Consider the following 19,572-nt stretch of genomic DNA (forward strand, 5'->3'; position numbering starts at 1 on the left):
CACACACACACACACACACACACACACACACACACTCAAACACACACACACACAAACACACACACACACATAAAGAAGACTACATGCTTATGCTCTAGTCTACCTGAAAAAAAAAAAACATTCTCAAGTCAGTCGTGGTAAAATAAATAACAAATATTATATGAGAGGATGTTTTGAGCCAGTATATGATTTCTCTTCTGTGTAGCTCATAGATTGTAGTGGGAAGTCCTAGCAGGCCCACTCCTCCACAGTTCAGCCGTGTAGAGAGGGGCACAGAAATCTGCACTGTGCAGTGAGTGTCTCTGAAGAGGGGCTCCTCCTCCACAAGCACATTTACACACATACAGCTACATGAATAATTAATTCCCTTCACTTTAACTAAGTATTATATCAGAATCATATGGTCAAAGAAATGCAAATTCTGTCATCGTTTACTCTCCCTAATGTCATTCTTACAACTTTTGGTCCCACTTTATATTAAGTGGCCTTAAATACTATGTACTTACATTTAACTTTAATTTTAATTTTACATACATGTTTTTACATTGCAATTATATTTGAAAAATATCTGCATGTAATTATATCTGTAATTACATTTATAATTACACTGTTGACCCATCCCTTACACCTTAACCCACCCTTAAACCTACCCATATCACCAAACCTGTCCCTAACCTTAGTTTTGCAATACAATATGAACACAATAAGTACACTGTACTTATTTTTGATGTAAGTACATAGTAGTTAAGGCCACTTAATATAAAGTGAGACCCAACTCTTTTTCTTTTATGAAATGGAAAATTAGATGTTTTGCTAGGATATATCAGGGGCCCAAGTATTATTTATTGTGTGGGGCCCCCCTCTGTGAAATCTCAGCCCTTCAGCAACAGCTGAAGACATGTGAATTGTCAAATTTCAGCAAGTTTGACACTGACTTTGATACTTAAGTTTGACATTTAAGAGCAACAGTAGAGAGGAAATATTTATAATAATATAAACTTATCATATGACTTATTGCAATATAGTCCAAATGTTGTGTGGACCACTTTTTGATAGGATACATATTAAAATTCTGGCCAGTACCAACAAGCTGATAATTTGATATGTTATGATGTAAACTGATAAATGGCCAATTTAAAATGACTATTAATTTAATTATTTTCTGTTTGAATAGATTAAAAACAAAACTAAAATCTGCACAGTACGAAACAATAACAGTAACACAATAGGGACTGGTTGACAGTATCGAATTCTCAATTTGAATCGTTTCTCATAACTAAACATTATTTGTATTGTGCCTCCCCTCCAATAAACCGCAATAAGCTTTGTACTCTGTTATTTTTATATGAAACAAAGTCTCAGCTTTCAAATTTGATCAATTCAAATAATAAAAAAAAGAAAGAAATTCAAATAACAAAATGCCGTTTTGGAGCTCTTTAATGTGGTGTGACAGATCGCTTCTCTTCATCTTCTTCTCTTTACTGTTAGTTGCAGCATGAAATAAACATTGTAAGGTATGTTGAACGATACATTACATAACTTGTATCATGTCTCATGTAATCACTGCTGAAAGACATTAGCAAAACAGCGTGCTATGACAGCTATTGATTAAATGTTTATATATCAAAAAACTAATTGGATTAGAAACAAAATTATCAGTAAAAATATTTTCACAAAGTTATTAGACCTATTAAAAAACTTCCTTATGTGCAATTTAAATGTTTGTATACAAGTCATTTGTTAATTTTAAACTTTAATATTTAACAAGCGGACAGGGCTCCCTTTATAGTTTATAGCAGTGATCCTCAAATCTGGCTCGCGACATCCACTTTCCTGCAGAGTTTAGCTCTACCCTAATCAAACACACCTGAGTTTGCTAATCAATGTCTTCAGGATCATTAGAAAATCACAGGTAGGTTTGTTTGATTATAGGGTTGGAGCTAAACTCTGCAGGAAAGTGGATCTCGCGAGCTAGATTTGAGGATCACTGGTTTATAGCATTAGTAATTTTTTTCCCTTTAGAAAATGTACATGTTCTGTACATCAGGTACCTGATATATCTAAATGAATTGATAGTAAAATAGAATAGTGAAATTTGTGTCGATACCCAGCCCTAATTAACAGTGCTAATAAATTATTGATGATGGCAAAGGTAATCTAAATGTAAAAATAGGGGAAATAAGCATTCATACACAAATATCCAATACTGACCAATATTAATGAATGAAAAAAAAAATCTTGAATAGAGTCATAGTGAATAGATAATCACTATGGTACTGATATACTATACATCCTTATTTTTGGAGGCCCTGGTCACTATATGCTTCCACTGAATCGGGAAAACGCATAGTGAGCCTTCTTTTGAATATCCGTTTTTGTTTGACAGAAGTAAGGGCGACAAAAGGGCGAGTAAATGACAGAATTTTTGAGTGAACTATCCCTTTAAATGCACAAAAACAAATACATAAGTTAAGACTCACAAAGCCCATGCTTCTCTTCATGCCCCAGCAAACCCATCTCAAATGAAAGTGTGTCTAAAAGGGGACATTGAGAAGATTAGAGCACACTTCCACAAGGCCAATTTCCAACCAAAATGAGTCAACCTTCCGTCCAGTCACACAAGGAAGGAGAATAACAGTGAGGTGCCAACAGCAGGGATGGAGACTCGCCAACATCTGCTGTTTTTGACACAACAAAATCTCAGAAGCTCCCAAAAACATGTGTAGCTTTTATTCAATTTACCCTCATCCACAACAGCTTTACCTTCCCTCTAATCATCAGAGATTGATTTTGAGATGACTATGAATCACCTGCCTGTCCTCCGACCCAGCACAGCTGTAAAGAGAGGGCTGTGTGTGTTTACAATGCTACGAGGAGACTTCACTGCCTCGCTGTTGGGAAATAATGGTGGGATGCTGGAGGTCTCATTTACAGACAAGAAGAATGTGCCGGGGGGGTGTCATGCTAAAAAGCTGTCGGGGCAAGTGTAACATACAGTGTGTAATTACACAGGCCCCATAAAGAGTCTGTTACAAAAGTGCTTGTCAACCATACACAATGAATTTTACCCATAAACCCACCCTCGACATGCCTCACATACACTGCCAGCCAGCATATTAAAACCGAGATGCTTCGAGAGAATATAGCAGTACTATTCTGGGTGTCATTTGAGCGGAAATGTGTACGTGTGTGTGCTGCCAGTGTTATCCTGAACTCATTTCGTTGCAAGTGGTGGGTGGCTTCCACAATAACTGTGCAAACCTCCTGACAGTCTCCTAGCTGAGGTGACTCTCATTTATTAATATACCTAAAACTGCCTCAAGCCACTAAATAACAAAGGGCACTTTATTCCTAACCTCCTTTATCATAGGAGTTTGTTTGCTGAAATCAACAAATTAATTGAGGAGCGACTTTACAATGCAAAACATACTTATGTAAAAAGGGTGCTGGGAAATGAAATGGATAAAACACAGCTGTCCTTACACATGTATTTTTTCATTAGTCTGATGATTCACACAGCAGACATTAGGTCATATAATTTCTCTCTCAAGACACACATCCAGGGCTCCAGATGAAAACAATGTTGTGCCATATAAATATCACTTTGTATTAAAGGAAAATGTTTGCCTTTTATAGATGGATGATAGTTGTGTGTTTATAGGTAGTCATCTATCTATCTAATCAATATGTCCAATTAGACAGATAGATAGGGAGGCCTATATCACAGTATTGCTGACTGAATAATTCACACTGCTAACACACAAGCAAAGCTGAGACTGAGAATTTTTTGTTTTGTTCAAAACGGTGCATAAGGGTAATTTCTTTGCTAATTGGACATCACGGCTCACGCTGTGTACGTTGCTGTTTGTAGATAACTGCCATGCATGTGATGATATGTTATCTGACAAAACCGCTCATGGATGCATGCAAAGTTGACCAGTCTTTCGCTATTAGCGACTAGATTTAATTATTGTCACATTTATGACAATTAGGTCCATTCTAGAGTAGGTGCAGTCTAGAGCCCTGAATGACATCCCAACTCAATTCAGCGTCAAGCTGCAGAACAGGAAATAGATGTCCCCTTCTTTGTGGGGGAGCACAAATGCACACAGATTGTTACCCAGAACGGCAGCTCTCCAAAGCCAGATGGAAACTGCCATGGGCATGGTGGTGTGCGTGAGATATTAAATAAGACTTCATAATAATGCCTTACATTGCATGCAACATATTCAGCATGCAACGTCTTCCTATGTAGCTATTCATTTGGACACAGTTTTTACTGTGGCATACAGCATAGCCATGGTGTATAATATAAAACGTCAGTATTTTCGCACCTCATAAGGCATGTTTCCCCTTGATTGTTATTATAGCTTGTAGTAAAGCCTTAGGCAGGGTGGGGGTTGTCTATTCTGAGAGCTGTTCTAATCATTTCTCCTGCACTGTCTGAATTAGAAATCACGGTGAAGAGAACTTATTTCAGCATTAGAGAGCAAAAGGACTTATTGAACTCCTTTGCATCAGTGAAAATTAATGGAGTACTGCTTGCTTAACGCAGGTGGCAAACAGACTACTCATCCGCACATTCAATAATAAGTCAGGGAGATGCATAAGTCGCATGATGCACTTTAACAGCTGGTGCTAGAAAGACACGCAGGGAATGAAACATGATGAATTGATGAAAAACACGAACTCATAAACCCAACTCATTAAATATACCAACAAACCACCACACCAACTGCCACAAATCTGGCGGCACCTGCGCCAACACCGTTCCAGAGCATTCAGTGTCCATTCAATCATAGCGCCTTGACCGCTGGGATTTAGCAATGCCATCAGATACAGCCATGAGGCAGAGCCAGAGTGGCACAGAGCTCATTCAGATCTCAATGCATGACTGGGTAGCCATCCATCTGAGATGATTTTCAATGAGTCAGTCACCCTGCGCTGGGCCTGCTCTCTGATTTCTCCTCTCATAGGACACAACATCTGAACAGATGTGGGATTGGCAGGCAGCAGCCGCAGTCAAGGACTCTGGGCTTTTGAGAAGTTCACAGACGTTAGCACCCTCAACCATCTGAGCAGGAAAGCTCTGTCCAGGGCTGTGCAGTGTGATGTTTATATGCATATTGCGGTTCTGAAATGAGAGCTATTTTGTGCATATTGTGGTATGTAAATATAAACAACAACAACAAAAAAGGCACTCCTCTCATAATTATTCATAAAAATTAAGTTGCATAAAGTGGCACATCTTTTAGTTACTTACACTAATTAACATTATAGGGCTGTTACCAATCATGAAAATATGCAGAGGTGGCACAAAAGCTGCATTTGAAGTGACATTTACAAAGCTGATGTCCATGTCTGCAGTGTAGTGTCCTGTGTTACAAGGTCTCTGGACATATAAAGTGCACTTGATGGCTGAGGTTCTTCAGCAGTGGTTCTCCTCGTCCACAACAGCAAAAAAGAACATTCTGCCCTAACTCAGGGATATGTAGCACTGTAGCACCAGTTGTGTCCACCAGTAAGGCAAGATACTGTAATGTGGCAGGCTGCATACGAGAAATGTGGAATGGCAAAATGTATGTGCTTGTAGAAGACAAGAAAAGAAAAATCTCACAAAAACCTCTGGGTATTCATGAAAATCAGTGCACAGAACAGCATTCGGTTTTCCCTTTTCAGTCCAAATTTGGACCACTGAGAACATGGAAATAAATGCTCATCACAGAAACAGCATTCACTGAACCTCTTCCTGAAACTCCATTGCACTTTTACATCCTCTTGAAGCAAGAGGAAGATATGATGGTGCTCGTATCCTTCATTGTCCAAGTAAGCTAAAGCACTTCCAGCCATGACCAAATGCTTTTGGTTAGCTGCCCCTTCATTCCAGTGAGATGACAAGCAGATCTGGTCACCTGCTCATTCCAGTTCAAGAAATGTTCAGTCTCTTTTATGGTCTTCTGGTTGAGCAGCATCCGGCTGAATGGGCGGATAGGGCCATGAGAGTGCACCGCTAGAGAACGGAGTTAACGCTGCAGCTATATAAACTAGACTCTGTTGGGAGTGAAGAGCATGTACGAAAAGGCACCGTATTTCTGGACAGGGCAGATGTACGAATGTGTATGTGCAAGATGAGTCTGAATCCATTTCTTTACCTCCACCTCTAAAGGCATTACCATTACTAAGGCAAATTCTCTCTGTAAAGAAATGCAAAGTGCATCTTTTCTGCTCACATATATTCTTTGTGCTGCTGTTGAACAAATGTTCAACACTGCATTTTAATCATAGATATATCTCTTTAATAAATTATATTTATATATAATTTTATACATCCCCACCCCCCATTATACCCCTCTGGCCGGTTACAGGTACTTACAGGTATTACTGTATAAACTTAAAGCCATGCTTGTCCTTTGGCCACTTCAAGGCAAAGTTCTGCTCTGTTCACAGTTTCCTCCGCTGAGAACGAGCAGACTCAGAGCAGTTTTCTTCACAGAGATCACACAGACATTCCGAGAAAGGGGGAAAAAAAAAAGCATACGAAAGGAGACAAGTACAAATATTCATTGTAAAATATGTTTCCAGCGAAAAGTCTTCCATGAGATGTTGCCATGGAAACCAAAGAGTCCTCTCAGAGGGCTGCGGATTTTATTGGATGATCTGTGACCCCAGAGTATCACTGCACCCCCTCCTCATCGACGTACGTCGAGGGAAACCATCCAATCTGAATGGAAAATAATGGAATATATTGCTCATATTTTAATATTTGAAGCTTAATTTCAGATCATTTGCTTGCTTTATTACCCTGCCGTTGGCCTCTCCTTTCCACCAGCCTTGGTCTCCACCAATCTTGCTGTAGATCTTGACGATATCCCCTTCTCGCAGGGACAGCTCTCTCATGTCTCGAGCAGCAAAGTTGTATCGCGCCACAGCTGTGCTGACTACCCTGGGTGTGAATACTGTTCAAGGCCAGCAACATCCCAAGGTTAGTGCATGCAAAATGATGATGAGTCCCATTAAATGCTTAAACAACAGATTTATTGACACTTCATGATATTGTGAGCTAGATGTAAATGAATGAAAGCTTGTGACTAATGTTGGTCTACTAATGGGTTATTTTCACAAGAACTTTATGATTTTAAAGCACTAATGGAGCAACAATGAGACTGATGAAAACACAACCAGGAAGACATGTTGATGGGAAGATGAAGGGCTGAAAGTGAAGAGGAATTTGGGAAGGCAGCATGGATGATGCAAGAGCACGAACAAGCAAGAAGCACAGTACCTGACCAGAAGGGAGCAGAGCTTTGAGAGGAGAAGTTGAGGCCCTGAGGACTGAGGAAGGAGAAGTTGTAGGAAGCACAGGTGGCTGCTGAGACAGTATGAGGATAGAGAGAGCGCCAACAAATAAAAGAGGAAGGGCACGACAGAATTAGAGGGTAAAAAAAAAAAGTTCAAGGACATGGTTGCAGAGTCAGCAAGGTGTTTGTATGTGCATGCGAGAGAATAGGCGTGTTCTGTGGAAAAGTAAGTAGAATTCTGACAGTCACAATCAAAATTCATTTTTCAACATAAAAAATTTACTTTTTTGTAACTTGCATACTACATTTCAGAAGGTTGGAGTTAGTAAGTTTTAACACATTAACTTGATTGATTTTAAATTGATTAAAACGACACATTAAATTGATTAAAGGCCAGACACAAGAACAGTTTTCCCCCAGGCCATATCCCACCTGAACAACACATAACACACCTCAGGACTATACATCTGTAAATAACTCATCAAAACTTTCATCTGTAAATAGCACATATGCACATTCACATTTCTGCCTAGTGACATTTTTTTTCTCTATATTTTATTACTATATTGTTATTTATAACTTATTGTCTATTCTCTTTATTATTAGTGTTTTTATTACCTTAAATTATATGTATGTCTGCACTATGTTTGTACTATCTGGAAGCTCCTGACACCAAGACGAATTCCTTGTGTGTGTAAACACACTTGGCAATAAAGCTCTTTCTGATTCTGATTAAAAGTGACAGTAAAGATGTGTATATTTAAAATTTTATTCTTTTGAAATTTTAATTCATCAAAAAAATTCTGGAAAATTGTATCACTGATTCCACAAAAATATTAAGCAGCACAACTGTTTTCAAAATTTATTATAAGAATAAATGTTTTTGAGCATCAAATCAGCATATTAGAATGATTTCTGAAGGATCATGTGACACTGAAGACTGGAGTAATGGCTGCTGAAAACTCAGCTTTGCCTCGCAGAAATAAATTACATTTTAAAATTGATTAAAAAGAAAATAGCTATTTTAAATTGTATTAAGATTCACAAGTCAAAAGTCAGAAAGAGCTTTATTGCCAATTATGTTTGCACATAAAAGGAATTTGTTTTGGTGACAGAAGCTTTCAGTAAACACAGACAACAACAGATAATTAAAAAAAATATATATATATTTATTTTTTTATTGCACAATGGGGAGAGCATTTAATTGCTCATGAGGTAGATTGCCTGGGGGAAGAAACTTTTCTTGTGCCTGGCTGTCCTGGTGTTCGGTGCTCTGTAGCACTGGCCAAATGGTAAAAGTTCAAGGTGCTTTGTAACACCGACCAGATGGCAAGTTCAAAAAGGAGATGGCTTGGATGTGAGGGATCCGGAGTGATTTTCTGAGCCCTTTTCCTCACTCTGGATGTATACAGTTCTTGAAGGGTAGGCAGGGGAGCACAAATAATCCTTTTAGCAGTCTAAACCATCCTCTGTAGTCTTCTAATGTCTGTTTCTGTAGCTGAGCCAAACCAGACAGATATTGAAATGCTCAGGACAGACTCAATGACGGCTGAGTGGAACTGTGTGAGCAGCTCCTGTGGCAGTCTGAACTTCCTCAGCTGGCCTTTTTCACAATGGAGTCAATGTGATTGTTCCACTTCAGGTCCTGAGAGATGGTGGTGCCCAGGAACCTGAATGACTCCACTGCTGCCACAGTGCTGTTCATGATGGTGAGTGGGGGAGTGCAGGGGGGTTTCTCCTAAACTCCACAATCATCTCCACAGTTTTGAGCGTGTTCAGCTCCAGGTTGTTAAGACTGCAACAGACAACCAGCTGCTCAACCTCTTGTCTGTAAGCAGACTCGTCACTGTCCTGGATGAGGCTGATGACTGTAGTGTCGCCCGCAAACTTCAGAAGCTTGACAGAGGGGTCAGTAGAGGTGCAGTTGTTGGTGTACAGGGAGAAGAGCAGTGGGGAGAGTATGCATCCCTGAGGGGCACCAGTGCTGATGGTGTGGCTGTTTGACATGAATTTCCCCAGTCTCACTAGCTGTTGCCTATCTGTCAGATGGTGATCCACTGACAGATAGAGCTAAGAACAGAGAGCTGGGTTAGTTTGGTCTGGAGGAGTGTTAGGAATAGGATGATGCTGTTGAAGGCCAAACTGAAGAACACAAGAAGACAGGATCCTCACATAAGTCCCCGGTTGGGGAATTGATTGAGGTGGTAATGTTTGTGTAGATAGATGGTAAGAACAGGTGTGGGGTATGAGACCGGGAGTTTCAGTAAAACTCATTCAGGTTGTTGATTCGCCTCAGTGCTGGGGGATGGTGTCTTTGTAGTTTGTAATGTCTTTCAGACCTTTCCACACTGAAGCAGGGTCATTGGCTAAAAACTGGTTTTCCAGCTTTTTAGAATAGCTCCTCTTAGCCACTCTAATCTCCTTTGTCAGTGTGTTCCTGGCCTGATTGTACAAGATTCTGTCCCCACTCCTGTAGGCATCCTCTTTGGCCTGAATGGAGCAATATGCTTTGTTTATTGTAGTGTAGCAGTGGTCCAAAATATTTTTGTCTCTGGTGGGGCATGAATTTTGGCAATTAACGTGTGGAGGTTTGCTTTATTAAAGTCCCCAAGAATTATTATAACAGAGTCCTGGTGTTGTTGCTCTGTGTCTGCGATCTGATCAGCCAGCTGTTGTAGCGCTGCGCTCAAGTGAGCTTGCGGGGGAATGTAAACACTAAGGTGCGGCTGTTTGACATGAATTTCCCCAGTGTCACTAGCTGTTGCCTATCTGTCAGAAAGCAGCTCCTATGTCTTTGAATGGGGAAACATCAAATTCTCCAAAACTGTTCGCTAAGCTTACGATTAAATTTCATATTTGAAATCACCAACGAAATCTGACAACAACTGTCTCATAAATGTTTTTCTTTTTGTTTTGTTAAAAAAGCTTTTTTTTCAGGATAGAACAGCTAGTTCGCATGTGCAGTCCTAAGCACACGTCTCCAGAACGCTGACTGTTTCTATAGCAACCAGGACTTCTAATGGCACCTGCAGTGACGCAATGACTTATACCGATTATAGATTGTCTCTTTTATTCAGAAGGCGGGCCTTCCGTCGATAGAGCGACCATATTGAGCATTGCATTTTTGCCCATTCAAAACTATACGAGTGACATGTCTTGGGTATTCTATAGTCTTTGGTTTGGTCTGGAGGAGTGTTGGGATGATGGTGTTGAAGGCCGAACTGATGTCCACGAACAGGATCCTCACATAGGTCCCTGGTTTGTCTAGATTTTGTAGGATATAATGCAGTCTCATGTTGACTGCATCATCCATGGACCTGTTTGCTCGGTAAGCAAACTGCAGGGAGTCCAGTAAGGGTCCAGTGATGTCCTTAAGATAAGCCAACACCAGTCTCTCAAATTACTTCATGACCACAGATGTTAAGGCAACAGGTCTGTAGCCATTCAGTCCTGTGATTTTGGGTTTCATTGGAATGGGGATGATGGTGGAGTATTTGAAGCAGGAAGTGACTTCGCACAGTTCCAGTGATCTGTTGAAGATCTGTGAAAAGATGTGGACCAGCTGGTCAGCACAGGTTTTTAGACAGGGTGGTGAAACACCGTCTGGTCCTGGTGCTTTCCTTCTCTTTTGTTTCCTGAAGATTTGAAACACATTATCTTCACTGATCTGGAGTGCAGGAGGGGGGGGAGAGGGGAGTTGATGGAGGTGTTAATGTTTGTGTAGAGAGATTGTCAGAACGGGTGTGGGTGTGAGACAGAGTTTCAAATCTACAGTAAAACTCATTCAGGTCTTCGGCAAGTTGTTGATTCGCCTCAGTGCTGGGGGATGGTGTCTTGTAGTTTGTAATGTCTTTCAGGCCTTTCCACACTGAAGCAATAATATTCCACAGTGTTTCAGCTTTTCCTGTATATTTAATTAAATAAATGTAGCCTTGATTCATTAAAAAACATTTTTTTAAATTCTTGCCGACCCCAAACGTTTAAACAGTAGTGGATGTGTATCAGCCTTCGGTTACTTTCATTGTCTGGAAAAGAACACAGTGAATATTCAGTGTCCTTTTCTGTTCAATGGAAAATCTAAGTCACACAAGTTTGAAACAACATCAGTGTGAGTGAATGAAAAAATTTGGTTGAATGGCTCCTTTAAGTAGCTCTTGTGTTGGATATGGTGATCTTCAAGCCTAGCATATTCTTAGCCCCTCACAAACAGACATTGTCTTTACGCACTTACATAAAAATATCAGTTAATACCAGTTAAGCTTGACTGGAAACGAACAAAGGCACATCATTTTTAATACATCTAATGAAGCATCTGTTTATTGGAACCTATTCAGCTGGTTGAGCAAAACTTGGCCCCGGGAGCCAGAAGTCTCAGTCAGGCCTCAGCCTCAGCCAGAGTGGGCGGATCCTTGACAACCAAGCCAAGGATGACTGACAGTTGAAATACCAGGAGGCGGGGCATACAGAATGTGAGGGCGGGACCAGCTGGCAGGGTGTGTTTGTTCAGACTTCTAGAGCGTGTCCAAAGATTGTGGAAGGCTGCTGGCCAGACTGGTGGGGGCTCAATAAAAAATTTGTGCCAGAAAATGCAAGAAAGCAGAAGAGTGAAAATAAAAATGGGAGAGAGAAAGGGAGCTGTAGAAAGAGAGAGATAAAAAGCTGCAGAGGATTATGGCAGCAAATGTTTACCTGGTGAGCGGGTATTGGTGCGAGAACTCGAGCGTTCCCTGGATTTGTAAGGGTATCGTAATGTTGTGTCCAACAGCTTAAAGCTCTCTTTCAGTGAATGACTCTGATAATACTCCACAAGCTCCTGTAACAAAGAAACATATCTAAAGTTACTTACAGCACTTTGATGTTCCAGATGTTTTCATCTTTATCAAGATACTGTGAAACTGTAACTGCATTTCCAGAAGAAATATCAGTATTTGCAAGGACAAAAGTTATAGTTTTAGGTAGGCTTAGATTAGGCTTTGGTTCTGTGTAAGCGAAATGCAACAACAATGCTAAATTAGCATCACACAGCTGTGCAGCGTATGGCTACAGACAGACAAAAAACGAATTCAAGAAAGAAGACCAATCACAATTTAGTATGCAAATATTCCAATGACATTATCACTGTTTGTAGATTTTTATTTATACACAAAATCATTACTGTTCAAAAGTTTGGCCAGTATGATTTTTTACAAATATTTTTTAGTCTCTTATGCTCACCAAGGCTGCATTTACTTAATTAAAAAAACAAAAACAACCCAGCAAATAATATTGTGAAATATCATTACTATTTAAAATAACTGTTTTCTATTTCAATGTATTTTATTTCTGTGATCGCAAAGCTAAATTTCCAGCAGCCATTACTCCCGTCTTCAGTATCACATGATGATGCTCTTGATGCTCAAGAAACATTTCTTAAGTTGCTGGGGGAAAGTCGTGGCCTAATGGTTAGAGAGTCGGACTTGTAACCCAAAGGTTGCGGGTTCGAGTCTCGTACCGGCAGGGATTGTAGGCGGGGGGAGTGAATGTACAGCGCTCTTTCCCACCTTCAGTACCACGACTGAGGTGCCCTTGAGCAAGGCACCGAACCCCCAACTGCTCCCCGGGCGCCGCAGCATAAATGGCTGCCCACTGCTAAATTGCTTAAAGGCAATTTTCTCAGTATTTAGATTTTTTTGTACCCTCAGATTCCAGATTTTCAAATAGTTGTATCTCGGCCAAATATTGTCCGACCTATCCCAACAAACCATACATCAATGGAAAGCTTATTAGATGATGTACAGTGGTGTGAAAAAGTGTTGGCCCCCTTCCTGATTTCTTATTTTTTTGCATGTTTGTCACACTTTAATGTTTCCGATCATCAAACAAATTTAAATATTAGTCAAAGATAACACAAGTGAACACAACATGCAGTTTTTAAATGAAGGTTTTTATTATTAAGGGAAAACAAAATCAAAAATTTACCCTTATGACTGGTTTTGTGGTCCAGGGTCACAAATATTTTTGTGGAAACAATAATACATTTCCCCCTCCCCCAGAATTCTTTGATGAATAGAAAGTTCAAAAGAACAGCATTTATTGAAATAGAAAACTTTTCTCATTTTTGATCAAATGAAGGTGTGTTTGCAGAATACATGTTCTTTACAAAAAAAATATCTTACAGACCTTTTGAATGGTAGTGTGTATATGTATAGACACTAAAAGAAAATATCTACAACGTAAAACTTGCAAAGAAATCAGTATGTTATGTGCTTCAAGTGAATTAATTGTGCAGTCTTCACCATGCAAGCATAATAAAATCCCATAATACTTTTAATTGCAAACTCTCTTACCAGGAGGCTTTCAAACTTCTTTGCCTCTGTGATGTGAATCCAGTTGTCTTTCTCAATAACTTTAATATGCTTCACTTCATCATTAAACCTGTTAAAAGGCACATAGCAATGGTGAATGACAAAATACTAAAAGAAGACATACAGAATGTTCTATTCTTGACATGAATACATGCCTTTCCTATAACACTCACTTGATGCTGATTGCGAATCTCTCTGCCTCTGCCGTCCTCTCTCGGATCAGATAGGTGCCGCTGCTGTGAGACTTAAGCAGGTTGTCGGCCTGCTGTCTTTCCATGTTTCCTGCAAACCTGAAGCCCACAGGGAAAACACACCTTATTCACGAGACCGTTCAATACTATGTACATCATTATAGCAACTCTCACAGAGGTCGTTACCTTATTAAGAGACAATAGAGACTCAACAAGCCTCGCAATTAGCCTAAAGCTAATCAATAATCATCACCATTGATTCTAGTTATGACACATGTAATTCCACGCAAATTTCACTAGGTCAAACAACAGTAGCATAGCTAATTATATTATTAATATATATATAATATGAGACTGTGAACAGTGTATTACAAAGAAACCAAATCTTGTAGTATCTTGGTAATGCAATGAGTAAGAATGGAAAAATCAATGAGTTCTAAAACAGAATGAAGTACCAGGGATAAACATAGTAATCTGTCTCTCTGGAGGACTGACGGCTGGAGAATGACTGGAAGGGCTGTAGAGAAGAAAACCATCAAAAAATGATTTGAGACAACAAGGCCTGGTTTCATTTCTAATAGTGAAGAACACTGTCTAAAATTCTAGAATACATATATTTGAGAGAAAGGAAAGAAAGATTAGGAATAATTTAAGAAAATGTAAATGTTAAAATTATTTGATTGTACTTGAACTTGTACCTTAGGGTCTATACATGGTTTCACACTGGAACTGGGGAAGTAGCCAGTCTTTTGGGTTTGGATGAGTTTGCCCTGAGACGAAAATGCAACAATTCACAGGTAATGAATTAAGGATAGCAAGCCCCAAAAAAACAGGACACCAGGTTATACTACATAAACTGCATTAAGTATGACCAGGGTTCAAAGTTGACCTGCCAATGGTGTGTGAGAAAACTGAAGAAATGTACTGGTCATAAATATCTCTTACCTGTTAGGAAAATGTATTTCTGATTTGGTTGCATCTCCAATGTGACTAGTGATTTGTGATTGTGATACATCAGAAAGGGACTGTTGTTTATGTATTGCAATTCCAACCATTTAAAACAATGCTATCATTTCTAAAACAGGCCAACTGACCAATTACATTTAATTTACTCACCATGGCTATTTTTACTAGCATATGTTACCTGGAAAGCGTAACATTTGGACTACAGAGCAGGTTATCTGTGTATACATGGTAAATTTTCATTTTATAATATACCTCCCACCATGATGTATCTGGATCTCCCTTCAGGAGCTCAATGATATCTCCTGTCTGAAAGCAGAGAGGCATTTTGCCTTGCGGGGCAGGGTTACCATGGTAATTTCTGATGGCCACCATCTTTGGACCTTAAGAACACATTGGGGAAAAAAGCTCATTATAACGGCACAAAGAACAAAGTACATGGATGCTTATAATTCATATTCTTAGAACACACCCACACTCTGCATTTATTGCATGCGTGAACTATGCACTAGATGGAAGCAGAGAGCTGATGTATAATTTCTTTAAAGTATAATTTTCAGTTTAACAGCCTGAAGCCGTGCACAGTATCTACATTTTACCTCATAACCTCATTAGGATTACAGGAAAGACAGACAAAAATCACATTTTACTTATATTTTTACCTGATTGTGGAAGCCCCAGCTCCTGTTAAAGACAGGGGAATTTATGATTTAACGCACTTCAAAGTGTAACATAGTTTTATATAAGCAGATCAGGCATAATTTAAGACATCCCTGAAGTGTTTTTCAAAATTGAGGACAAACTTTAAGAAGTAAGTTTGGTTCAAGTCAATGAGAGAGGATGATTAATTTATCTGAGAGATGAAAGTTTATTAATACAGGGCACTAAAAACTCACCGAATCATGAGGACCTGAAATAATAATGAAAGAGAGAGAGAGCATGGTCAGTGGTCTGTTCTCTTTAATTAGGGCAGATGTGTACACGTGGTTCTTTGAGAAGCAGCTTTCTGTTAGAGACTCACTTATTTTGCAGATGGTAATGACCTCTAGACACTCCTTATGGGCACCAGTCCCACAGAGTGGACAGTAGTATCCCTGGTAGAAAATACCCCTAAAGAAAGAATGATAGAAGGAGATTGTCAATATAATATGACAATATGTCTTCATTTCCTGAGGTCCTACTGAAGTTCAAATGAATCCAAACTAGATTTCGCTATGGTTTTGAATGATGCTCGCCCATGCATAACCCACAGTGTTGGGGAGTAACTAGTTACATGTAACGGCGTTACGTAATTTAATTACAAAATAAATGTAACTGTAATCAGTTACAGTTACTAAGAAATAATGTGTAATTAAATTACAGTTACTTATGTATTTCTTATGATTTTAAATCTGCATTGAACTTCAGATCAATCTCCAAGTAAAAGGTGGTACTAAAGTCTGATTTTGTAGTGGATGTGTTCAAATTTGATCATCTTTATTCAAGTGATGAAGGATTTTGAAAGTCTGACATTGTTGAGCACTACTGTAAGGTTAACCCTGCATGGTGTAAATGTTTGAAAATGATTAACAGTTGCAAATAAACATTCATTAGAAATGTAGAAAAGTAATCAAAAAGTAATCAAAAGTAATCAGTTACATTACTTTAATAAAGTAATTGAAAAAGTTACACTACTATTACATTTTGAACAGGGTAACTTGTAATCTGTAACCTATTACATTTCCAAAGTAACCTTCCCAACACTGATAACCCAGCACTATGTTGCTAGGGTGTTGTACAGTAAGTAGTTGCCAAAGCATTGCTAAACAGTTACTAAGGTGTTCTGGGTTACTGCTAACTGGTCCATATCAAAAGAAAGCCCTCTACCAAGTTCATGCAGAAAGAATCAGATTTTTTTTGCAATCAGTTTTTTTTTAACAGCAACAAAATACAAGAACTCTTATGTTTACATGCCCATTTTGTCTCATTTACTCATTTTCTCTTGCTCTTTTTTCATATAGGGAACTATGTGACCAGTTCAAAAATCCAGTTTTACATCCTCTTGGTCAATGCTGATTCCAAGCTGTTTTCTGAAAAAGTCGCTTTGTGCTTATGCTTACATCATTGCTATAACAGATACATCAGATATTGACAACACTGCCTGAAAGAGATTTTATCACTTGACGGTACGAACAGTCAGTCCTAAAGATGCTATTTGAAAACCAAATGTAATGTGCACAGCATCTAAAGTCTATGATGTTCTCTGGTCCTGACTTTAATGCAAGTCTATGGGTCCAAAATCATGCATTTAATTTGCTTAGAATTTAACAAGTCACACAATTTCAGGCATCATTAATGTCCATAGCACAAATGGTGTGCCATGTTACACAATGAAATGTGTTACTTAGAGGCTTGTTCAAATTCTAGGCATGAACTACTGTAACAGTGATGCTTGGCTTTGGAAGCACAACCACAACAATCACCCCATGTGACTCCATATGTCAGCACAACTAAGCGACACCATTCAACATCCAAACTAATCCCAGGCCAGTTTGCACACAGATTGAAATACAGAGCTGTTATAATTAGCAGCCATTGTGCACACTGACCTGTGCTGCAGAGTGGAAAATTTAGGTCAGTACACTATGATTTCACACAAGTCAATACAGCCAATCAATGAAGCAGCTCATGTAATAGAGGTCAGACCAGTAGCCTAGTAACATGGGTTGAATCCCGTCTCAGTCCACTGCGCTGCCTCTGTAATTCAGGAAGAAGTGGCATTTATGCGTGTGAGCCCTCACCTCAGCAGCATTTTACAGGCTCTGCAGTTGGTGTTTTTTTCAAAAGTGTGCATTTGAAAGTTGTGCTGGTTGGCAGTGGCTCTTTCGGGTTTGATGTTTGACCTGCATGAATTAATAATTAACACGTGATATGGCAATCAAAAATAAAAATACTGTGTAATTTTGACACTGATGTGGTTTTAACATACATGGCCATCTCAAACTGCTCCATCCACTTGCGCTTGGTGTCCTCTGTCTTGCAGAAAAACTGGAAGCCCTGTTTCCCCTGCAGATGGATCAGGTAGAAACCATAGGACCACTATGGGTGGAGAGAAGATGGTTGATAGAGGGACGGGTGGTGGACAGAGAGAGAGAGAATGGTTTGAAAATGTGTTAGGGGTTGTTCACATAATCGTATGTACTGTTTTATAATTGTTCATTTAGTCTATGTATATGCATTTTTGGCCTTTCAATTGCATCTAATGCTACAAATACTTATTTTCAAAAGGCCACATGAATTCACTTAACATTCTCTTTCTGTGTTAATGAGTTTTCTATTTAAACAGGATGGGAAATTTTGATTGTCCCCTTTTTGAAAATAGCCAAAAGGCTTTAGCTACATCATGCTGCCAACAATTTAATGACTGCTAGTCTATAGTATTAGTGAGAGGAACATTCTCATTTCTAGAAAGCATTTGTTTGGATCAAAAAACCTTTGACCCCAAACTTTTGCATGGTATTGTACAATTTGCGTGAATTTAATTTTGTCAATGCTACACTAACACAGACCTCAAAGCTAACGGACGTGGACTAAAAGTCACAAAACTCTAATTTGACTTCATGGGCTCTTTAGAGGGATAGTTCACCCAAAACCCGAAAATTCTGTGATCATTTACTCACCCTCAAATTGTTCCAAACCTGTATGAATTTCTTTCTTATGCTGAACACTAAAGTAGATACTTTGAAGAATGCAGTCATAGTAGGGCAAAATCCTATGGAAGTCAATGGCTACTGGCAACTGTTTGGTTACCAACATTCTTCAAAATATCTTCTTTTGTGTTCAACAGAAGAAAGAAATTCATATAAGTTTGGATCAACTTGAGGGTGAGTAAATGATGATGATGATAATTTTCCTTTTTGGGTGAACTAACCCTTTAACGTGCTGTGTCAAGTAAAAAATAACTTGAACTTTGAAAAATGCATCTCAATGTTAAACCTACAGAAAATGTTAAATTGCCAATTTGTGAACACTATGATTACATTCTGGCAGTGTAAAACTGCTGTGGATCTCATGAGATGATAGAAAACAGATCACAATATCACAGAAGTGAAAGGCACAATCACAGCACCTCAATGCTTAGAGAACATGAGCATTCAGCTTACCATTTTTCCACTCGACTGGCAGGCATGCAAAGATATTGAAGGCGGATAGAGAAAAGGAGAGAGAGAGAGAGAGAGAGACCCTGTTACACATGCATTCTCATATACATGCAAAAATTCCTGATTGCTAGATTCATGGAGAATGCATCGGCTACTCTGCATTTACATACACATACTAGAGCACCGAAGAGGGCAGTGCATCATCTCTGATTTGTTGAAATTATGAGCATCATGCTTTAACACTCAAGGACAAGTGTATAATGAACGCAATCCATCTGTGCTATTCACAGAGCAAACATTCAGATCATCCTATTTGCTTTTGCACGGTTAACACGCAATACATAAAGATCATTGCCTGAATCAATTTGAAAGAAGCAATAAAATCAGGAATAATTATTCTGAAACAGGCCTGATGGCTGACGAATCAAAGGCCTCTCACCTTTTTCATGTCACGGTTATTCATAGGGTCATCAGACATCTTGTAGAAGTGAAGTTCGATGATCTCTTTTAACTCATAGTTATAACCTTTCCTCTTACAAACAATCACAACTTTATCAAATAGGAAGATGTATCTAGGTACAGAAAACACAGATAAAAGATAACACAATATGTTTGTAGCAGAACAGGTCAAAGGTCA

The 19,572-nt window shown here is 39.0% G+C and overlaps 1 protein-coding gene across 1 annotated transcript in view; it reads right to left on the bottom strand.

The window, feature by feature from the left end:
- Positions 1-6,359: 6,359 nt before the first annotated feature.
- LOC107684912 (guanine nucleotide exchange factor VAV2-like) overlaps positions 6,360-19,572 on the bottom strand; it is a 157,842-nt gene continuing 144,629 nt past the window's right edge. Inside the window, exons 15-30 of the mRNA XM_016481294.1 lie at positions 19,375-19,507; positions 18,939-18,953; positions 17,765-17,874; positions 17,577-17,678; positions 15,818-15,906; positions 15,693-15,706; positions 15,459-15,480; positions 15,052-15,179; positions 14,532-14,603; positions 14,289-14,350; positions 13,816-13,932; positions 13,625-13,712; positions 11,988-12,111; positions 7,283-7,366; positions 6,802-6,956; positions 6,360-6,721 (exon numbers count right to left, since the gene is read on the bottom strand). Of these exons, the coding sequence (XP_016336780.1) occupies positions 6,674-6,721; positions 6,802-6,956; positions 7,283-7,366; positions 11,988-12,111; positions 13,625-13,712; positions 13,816-13,932; positions 14,289-14,350; positions 14,532-14,603; positions 15,052-15,179; positions 15,459-15,480; positions 15,693-15,706; positions 15,818-15,906; positions 17,577-17,678; positions 17,765-17,874; positions 18,939-18,953; positions 19,375-19,507 (1,363 nt within the window). The 3' untranslated portion in view covers positions 6,360-6,673. The remainder of the gene's footprint in view (positions 6,722-6,801; positions 6,957-7,282; positions 7,367-11,987; positions 12,112-13,624; positions 13,713-13,815; positions 13,933-14,288; positions 14,351-14,531; positions 14,604-15,051; positions 15,180-15,458; positions 15,481-15,692; positions 15,707-15,817; positions 15,907-17,576; positions 17,679-17,764; positions 17,875-18,938; positions 18,954-19,374; positions 19,508-19,572) is intronic.

Source organism: Sinocyclocheilus anshuiensis, unplaced genomic scaffold (assembly GCF_001515605.1).
Source record: "Sinocyclocheilus anshuiensis isolate Anshui unplaced genomic scaffold, SAMN03320099.WGS_v1.1 scaffold633, whole genome shotgun sequence".
NCBI classification, from domain to species: Eukaryota; Metazoa; Chordata; class Actinopteri; order Cypriniformes; family Cyprinidae; genus Sinocyclocheilus; species Sinocyclocheilus anshuiensis.